General features: G+C 40.2%; 1 protein-coding gene across 1 annotated transcript in view; it reads right to left on the reverse strand.

Annotated features, from left to right (window-relative positions):
- VMP1 (vacuole membrane protein 1) overlaps nt 1-9,163 on the reverse strand; it is a 59,607-nt gene that overhangs the window by 6,901 nt on the left and 43,543 nt on the right. The window contains exon 9 of the mRNA XM_010009062.1: nt 6,782-6,843. Within this exon, the coding sequence (XP_010007364.1) occupies nt 6,782-6,843 (62 nt within the window). The remainder of the gene's footprint in view (nt 1-6,781; nt 6,844-9,163) is intronic.

The following is a 9,163-nucleotide window of genomic DNA, read 5'->3' on the forward strand; positions in this document are numbered from 1 at the left end:
GAGAGCCCCAGTCATGGAATAGACGGAGCAAACAAGCCACCAGGCTGAGACACACCGAAGCCCTGCTTGGAAAGGTGATGCAATATTGAGTCACAACCCTGTTCTATGGATGATGTCTCTAATATTCACAGCTGCTAATTTGGAAAAACCGTTTAACTGTTAACACGGGGATTGATTTTGTCAGACTCCCTGGCACGCACACCCTGTCCTCACCCCGACCCTCTCAGGGGCTGGGGACAAACAACGTCATGAACATTTTGCTCAGATTCAGCTATTTGGGCAAGTCCAGCTACCAAAAAAACATCCTTTTAGGAAATGCCAGCACCACCATTCAAAGTGAAGACAACAGCGAAAGACATTTTGAAAGACCAGAAAGAGGAAAACACCCCTGTGTGTCAGCACAAACCCTGCAGACATCCAGCACCTCAGCCTGGTCCTGGAGCAAGCATGGCCCAAGGCCAGAGATTATCTCCTGCTGCAAAAAAAGGGAGTTAAGTAGCACAGAAGAATTTGACAACTGAAGGGGCCTGTGTGCTGGCATGGAGTCTTCCTTCCCAGTACCTCCAACTCTTCTAAAAATCATTTATTTAAAACAGAGTAGCTATTGACAGCTAGGCCAGAGGGCTAAGACAAAGGCTTTCACCTTCCAAACCATTATGGAAAACAACATTAAATTATCACACCCAACCCCCATTCCTCCCACACCGAGCTTCTCCTTTTCCCCTGTAAGAACACAGAAATCCACCCTGCAGCCCAAAAGCCATTAGTAAGTGGCACCACATTTGGGTATTTTTGCCATCCCTCCCTCAAGAGAAATGGCAAATTTTATTCCAGCACGGTATCAACTTCTTAGAAAGTCAGACATTTGATAAACTACTGAAAAATAGATTCCAGTGGAAATATTTCTATGCCACTGGCCAATTAGCAAAGCTGATTGATTTGAGTTCCGTGTTCACTGTCAAAACAGGGCACCTTTCTTCCTGCAAGTTATCTGTACCTTCAATGGTTAATTTTTTTCCAGACAGTGATCTAAACAGGCTTAACGGTTAGTATTTTAATGAGCTGTCATTTCCTGTGCTGATAAAGATTCTCACAGTATTTAAACCATCCACTTCCCTGAGGCTTGGCCAATGCCAGGACCCTGCAGTGACTCAGTGGACCTGACTCAGCCCTGATGGATGATGCTGCAGCAAACCTGGACCCTGGCTCAGAGCCCTCGCAGCAAAACCTGGGCTCCCCAGTCACCGAGGGAGGAACCTCAGCCTTCAGCTTCTGTCACTGCCACTTCAGCCTCAGAGCATTCGGTGGAGCTCAGATCTGAGCTGCCCTCAGAGCTCTACAGCTGCAGAAAACAAGTCTGGTTCATGGTCACGATCAACGGGAACGTTTTGGGGGTTAAAATTACGATCTCAAAGGTCTTTTCCAACCTAAACGATTCTGTGATTAAAAGGCTACTTGGCAGTTTCACTTGCTTTACCAGGTGAAGAAAAAAAACTCCCTCATTACTAAGCTAAAACTGTTACATGCCTGACACCATCGGTACCTGGAGCGACACTTCCATGCCCACGTTACCCAACCTGGCTGCAGAACATTTTCCTTGGGACACTCTGTTGCATTACAATCAATGCTTTCAAAAATAGGAATTGCAACATCTCTGAACTGCTGGTTCTTAACTCTGCTCAATGTTGCTCTTTAAAATACAAACAGAAGTTCCCTTACAAAGATGTGTTTTTGTACCCACTTTAGGGGAAAATTTTTTTTGCTTGTTTGGAGTTAAATCCTACAAGCCTTTTGCAAATAAACTTTTACAGTTCTGTTGTGATCCACTGGAAGGTTTTCAACACCAAAGCTACTCAAGTTTCATCCATATCTGTGTCCCTTTCAAGGCACTAAAGCCTTTTTTGTGCAGAGCTGATCTATTGTGCACAGGGTGTATTACGAGGGCAGAGTCCCACAGGTTTCTGATACACCTGGGGGAGGAGATCCAGTGATTTATTGTACCAAGAAATGTCAGGTGTATTGGTAGAACCTTCCAGAAGCATTTCTCTCAGGAGATTTTGAAGTCACTGCTCACTTATCCATGTTCTCAGCCACTTCAGGTCATTTTTGGTTGAATTCTTTTACAATAGGTGTTATTTTAAATATTGATTGGAGCCTATTTTTTAAAATATCCTTTAATGAAGGCACCAGTTCAACAAGAGATGGGCTTTTTGGCATACAAAGGTCCACCAAGTCAGAAGGCCTTGTCTGCCCAGAGCAGAGTGACATGAAGCAGGGGAGATGAGAGGCAGAGGCCACACTATGGGGTCAAACCCTGCTGAAGCCCCCCCCCCGAAAAAACAGGCAATCACATGGCACAATGTGCATCAAAAAAAGGGCTCTTCCCACCCCAGGACAACTGATTTCTTGTACAGCCCTTTCTATCACTGTGGCTTCTTGAATTATACCCTAAAGAAATAGTCTAAACCTATATTGTAAAGTATTTTTTTTTAAATACAATCTTTAAGCAAACTTTCCAGTTACATCAGTCATCATGATTTCATTTGTACCTTTTTTTGTGAAAGGAACATCACGCTCCTTACAAGAATTAACTGAGATTAAGTTGTGGAGCAAAGAATTACAGCACAGTAAATAGCAGCAAACTGGTTTGTCAAGGCAATGGTTCAAGTACCTGTTACCAAAAAACCTGCAATCATTCAAACTGGCCTGCACAGCTGGTGAGCAGGAAAATGTGTTCCACAGAAACCACCAGGCTAAGAAACCCTTCAGAAGCACTGATATTTTGGGGTAGATTTTCAGAGTTTGGTGAATCACACTTTGCACTGCTAACACGTCTTACCCATAGAACAAGGCACCAATTAATGAACTTCTAGAAATCTGTGCAAATATGCAATTTTTTTTCACATGCCTTTCACTGGCTTCTATTTAAACTTCAAATGAGTCTACTGACTCACTTCATTAACTGAATAGATTAGCCCCTACTTCTCTTAAAATCAGCAAGGTCTTAATTCCAGAGGCTGTGACAGTTACTCAAAGGGGAGGCACAACCACTGAGAAGTGCTGGGCTGACACACCAGGGTTACCATCCCCTTAGCAAAATGCAGCTGTGGCTCTTGCCACTGAAGTTCAGATGCTTCTGAGGTGAGGGCCAAGAGCCTTAGACTTAATGCTACATAGAATCATGGAATGGTTTGGGTTGGAAAGGACCTTAGAGATCATCTAGATCCAACCCCCTTGCACAGGCAGGGACACCTCCCACCAGCCCAAGTTGCTCCAAGCCCCATCCAACCTGCCCTTCAGCACTTCCAGGGATGGGGCAGCCACAGCTTCCCTGGGCAACCTGGGCCAGGGTCTCACCACCCTCACACTAATTAATTTATTCCTTATGTCCAACCTTAATCTCCCCTCTTCCAATTTTAATCCATTTCCCCCTGTCCTCTCACCACAAGTCCTTGTAAACAGCCCCTCCCCAGCTTTCCTGGAGCCCCTTCAGGCACTGGAAGGTGCTCTAAGCCTTAACATGTTTATGAACTGTTTTTACATGTCTACTAAAGTTCTAAATTTATTAGCTCATTTTCATGAAAGATGAGAAGAACATACTGTATTAAAAAATAAAAAATAGATTTTTTTCCTTTCCTTTCTGAACATTCACTCAGAATTGATGGCAGTTTTGTGGATGGCATGTGCTTTGAGAACTATTTCTTTAGTAGTTTTCTGGGAATTCTTAATCCACATTTGAAACTGCCACTTCAAAGAAAACATGATCATGCATAAAAGCAATAGGCTTAGTGTGACTTCATAAACAATCCTGCAGCTGCAGGTAAAAAAAAAAAAAGGAAACATTTAAGAGCCAAAAGAAAACCCACAACATACATGATAATTAAATACTTCAAGTGGGATACAGCTGGCCTAAAATCAGCATCCACGTGTTTTTATACGGATGGCCAGTGAGTTAAACTCCTCTTCAAGTGGCAGAATACAAGACAAAACTCTTCCACACCATCTTTCTTCACAAAAGCTTATGGATGTAATACAACCTGAGAGAATATATTATCCTCTTCCAGCATTTTAGACAGCAACAATACAACTTTAAGCTATTAACTGGTAGAACAGGTTGATAATTACCAGCCGGTATCTTTGTAATCCTCTTCAGCTGTGATTTCTAGACTCATGCTACCTTCAGGTTCTCAAATCCATCCATGTCCCTCCCACCATGGCCTGTGCAGCACAGCTGCCCTTTACTGCAGCCACCATCCATCCTCCTTACCTTTTTTTTTTTTCCACACTAGCTACCATCAAGGTCTTCAAAATTATTTTATAAACAGTATCTTAATTTCCTGCCACATTTTCTTTTCCTTATCTTTCTGTATTGAATTAAAAGATTAAGTATTTTATGAGCCTTTGGTTATGGAGACCTAGACAAAATTGTAAAATCAAATTACCCTAAATTATATTACATGAGCCTGGTGAGGGCAGGCTTAGTGTGTGATGCCAGCATCATCCAGGAACAGCAGTAAACAACTTCTGAGCTATGGGCAAGGGCTGCAGGTGAATCATTTTTGCTTCTTGACTAAGACTCATGTCGTTATCAAGAAATTTTCTCTGGCTTCTAAAATCAAATCTTCTCAGACTTTATCTCATAACTTAATCTTCTGTCTAGATTGGAGTTAGCCTGTGTATTAATATGCTCATTACTCTAAAGTATTGTGCTTAAGACATTTCCTATTGTGTAAGAGCAATAACCCAGGCAAAAAAGGTCTTAAGTCATTGTGTCGGATAGAGTTTGATTAAAATAAAGTTACTGACCATTAAACAGAACTATGTTTTAATTTAATAAGAAGGTATTTAATGCAAGCTATTGTTTAACATGTTTTATGCTCCACTCTAAAAGAAATTGATGAGGTAATGCTAGCAGACAGCTTGAGAAAAGTCAAGGATACCGGGACATTCCAAAAATCTTACTGTCTCCCGAGGGCATTTTTTAACTCTGACATCAACCATCCAATAAAACCTGAATCCAGCAGAGGTCCTGTGAATGCATTCGAAGTAACTCGATGCAAAATTATCTCCAAGACAGATGAAGTAGGAAAAAACTACTAGTTTTGGCTCCAAGATTGGCAGGAAACCTTTGAGAACAGACTTGACCTAGTAGCAGTGCAGATCAAAAGTTGGCAGTAAATCATTTAGTGTCATTGATGTTAAGAAAAGCTGATGAACGATGGTGAAAAGGAGGCACTTTCCTCTCTCTTTTTTAAAAATAATGTTCAAAGCAACAAATTAACATTGAAGTTTGTTACAAACCAGGCACCCAATAAGAAGGATCAGGAAGCAATAATGTCAGGATTTGTTTAATTAGTGCAATACCCTAGAATGTTTCTTCTGACAGTCCTTTTTCTTTATGTAGCCTTACTCCTTCAAGTTTACATATTTTAAAAGGAATTATTTTCCAGACATTCCTCCCCTGAAACTGCTCCTGAGGAACGTGGCTTTTTTGGATTTTATGTGATAATAGTTATAACAGTTTGGACTGCAAAGTGTCAATTAATTTGCCACATAGAAGTGAAAGACCTTGGAAAAGTAGAAACACTTCAGAATTTATTTTATGGATCCATATCAAGTACCTAAGTTTAAAGAAAAACAAAAGAAGAAGAAAACCCCAGAACATTAAAGGTTTTCTATTTAAATGTTAAAGACTCACATTTAGAACTTCAAACCTGAATCCCTGACATTAATCTGACCATGAACTGAAAACAGGCAGCAGCTTTCCCCTCCAGAACACAATTGTTCCTTTAAACAACCAAGCATGATTTTTTTTTACAAAATCCATATGACTTGATCTAGTTTCCTACATTTCAATTAATTAAGTTGCACACTTGGTTTGAGTTCAAGCAGTTTATGAAATTTCTGCTTTGTTAGAGAGGCATGCTTGTGATGTTTTTGCTGGATTTCCAGGCAGGAAATGTTAAAAGCCACAATCGATCTGAAAATTACACAGAATTTCATGACTGAACAGGTAGATATGAGGCAAAAATCTATCACTTCATCATCAGTGTCCAATTGCCATCGAAACCCACTGAGGGAACATCTAAGTATGCTGGTTCAGTTGTGTCCTCCTCACTCCCCAGCTGTTGTTAGCTGAGTTTTTGCTGTTTTAAACTGGTATTTTAACTTAAAAAATAAAACAGCAATCGATTACTAAAGATCTCAGCCTCAAAAAAATACAAAAGACAAACTTTCTCAAAATAGGAGCAGTTTATCCATGAAAACTGTAATTTCTCCTATGAAAAACCCAATTTAATAAAATGGGGATGTAACACTATGAAGCTAATTTTTCATTCTGACACTTTATTAGAGTTTTAATATTTTAAATGCATAAGGTAGTTATGGAAGATGTTTATTGTCATCTTGGGATACTGCATAAATCACACCAGTTCTTTGTCCTAGGATCACACTGCAACATTGAAGAAAGTCCACAAAAAAGCAGCCTATTTGCAGCTCTAAGTGTAGTGATCTACAACTGGAAGAGCTACATCCCATTTCTGGGTGGCAGTTCACCCTCACACTAAACACTCAGGCCACCTGACCTTTGCAGCTATTAAATTTCTTGAAACACTTGAAGCCTTTGAGATGAGGAATGAAGGTGCAAAGAAGACCTAAATGATGTGTTGACCAAAAAATTGCACTTCGAAGCAAAGCCCAATTTTCAGCACAACTAATTTGCCTCCTCCAGTATTTTTCCACTGAGTGAGTGAAGGTTTTAGAGTGTTAAAGAATTACTCACCCAATGAGGGACACCATCTGCTCCACTATATGTTTGCTGAATGTGATAATAACGAAAAGTTTCTGTAGGAAGGAAAACATCAGTTAGAGAAACATTGGATCAAAAGGGAAGCAGAGACAATGGGGTACGACAGTTTATGTTCCTTTCCAACCAGGCAGCTTCTCCACCACTCACACATAGTTCCTCCCTTCTCTTTTCTTTCAAGATACTTATTTTTCAATACTCTCTTCAAAAAAGAGGCAGAAAAGTGGTTTACTTTATTATTCTATTTCCTCACAGATTTCGTTTCTTGCAATGTTTTTGTAGCCTTTGTTACCAACCATTCGCATCCTCCCCAAAGTGAAATTCCCAGAAGCTCAAGGTCACTTTACTCCATCAACAATGTTTTAATGGAAAAACAGTCATCACCAGGCAGAGAAATTCACATCCCCTTGCACAAACATGTACTTAAAGATCACAGAAGTGAAAAATAATGCCATTTAGCCCCCTAGTTTCTGTGCTTCAGACAGAAACAAAACAAAAAATACTTAGAGAAGAGCAAAGTAAGAGGCAGTGAGTGGTACCTGCCTGTACAAAAACCTGAGACTGTCACTGTCTCTACTGCAACAATTTGGAACAGAGTAATTTCAATAAAGGAAACTTCTGTAACACACAGCTTATTTTGCAGAAAAGCCAAATGTCCATAATCTTACTATTCTCTCTTCTAACACTTCAAAATTTTCTTAAAGTACCTTTTGCTAATTCCACTTTTGTCCCATTTGGCAGCCTGCTTGTTAGCAAAGAGTGAGCAAGACTGTGTGTAGATGTGCATACAGACACAAACAGTTCCCACAGTCTCCTCAAATCAATTTAAACATGATCTAACTAGAACTGCATTCACTGCTCTGGCAACAAGGGATGTGACTAGAACTACACAAACTGATTTTGTGGTCCGGAGGAAGAGGCCAGTTAAAAGCAGCTCCAGGATGGTCACTGCACCAGAGTCACTCACTTCCTGTCTACAGAAAGATTTCATTAGAAGCCTTTTCCATGACTCTTACATTTCCCAAATTCCAGATGCAGCAAGATCACTACAAAAATCAAGGCTATTGCACAAGAGTGTGCCTGAAATCAAGCATTGCAGAGAAGAGAATTCTAATAGCTAAACATCTTACAAAACAAGATGATTTACTGACTGTACAAGACACTGGGAAATGTTTTTTCACTTACATTTGATCTGAGTGTGGAGAACTATAAATTACATAGCAAACGTTCTCCTAGCTAAAAAAGGCAAACAACATCATAAAAGGAATATTACACAAATACTATTTAACTTCTCTGTGTTGCCAGCACAAATTCTAACAGCACACAGGTTAAAAAGCAGAAGGATTCAGGTAATAAAAGAAACAGCATGGAGAAAAAGTTGTTCTATCACAGTAAATGAGAAATAAAATTCTGTTTATTATTCTTTGTTTAAGGACTGTGCAAAGTAAAACAATCATTTACAAAAAGATGGCAAGAAAAAAGAGTTGAAGATTGAAATCTTCTGTTTAGGGCAAAAAACAAGAAGATTTTAATGCAGTTTGATGAGGTTAGTAGACGAGTCATTTTATACTAGTAATAACTTCTGCTATTTTAATGCAGTGACAAAAGATTTCCAAGCAAGGCAGCTATAGGCATTGCACCAGCCCTATGGAGATGCTTAAAACCACCAAGCCCCAGCTGAATGGTTCCAATCATTACACACAGAGCCATGTGGCACATGACCCGGCACTGACCACACTGCCACCAGTGGAGAACCTCCAGGGAATCAATGCTTCGTTTGTCACTGGACAAAAGACTCCACATTTTTGAGAGCAACTGGAGATCCTGATGGCCAAATTCAGGACACCCAGGAAGGCTTGGAGTTAGCAGCAAAAAGTGGACACACTCTGAAATCAGGCTCTTTCAAAGTAACACACACTGAGGGCTCCAAAAATTGCTGAGTATGCTTGAAAGCTATGGGCAGTATTTCCAGGTATCCCCTCACACTTCTCTCTGCGGGGCCTGGAAGGAGTGGGGTTTTCTCTACACACTCAAGATAAAAGGAGCATTTAAAGGTGCCACTCAAGGGGTGAGGGCTAGCTGCACTACTCTTTGAAATGAGTATTTGTTACCAAAAAGGCAAGATCATTATGAGCACGAAGTCCTTTCAGTCTGGTAAAACCTGTAGGTAAATAACTTGGCTAACCACCAATTTCCTGAGTGGTGTAGGCAGCAAGCTCATTAGTTTGTAGCTATAAATTATTCAGTTGCTTAAGTATTGAGCCTAGCAGATCCTTTATTGTACATCCTTTGCACCAAATTAATTTCCACTACTTCAGGTCAGGGAGGGAGACTCCAGAATTCATTACTAAGTAACCC

Source organism: Chaetura pelagica, unplaced genomic scaffold (genome assembly GCF_000747805.2).
Source record: "Chaetura pelagica isolate M959 unplaced genomic scaffold, ChaPel_1.0 scaffold72, whole genome shotgun sequence".
Lineage (NCBI taxonomy): Eukaryota > Metazoa > Chordata > Aves > Apodiformes > Apodidae > Chaetura > Chaetura pelagica.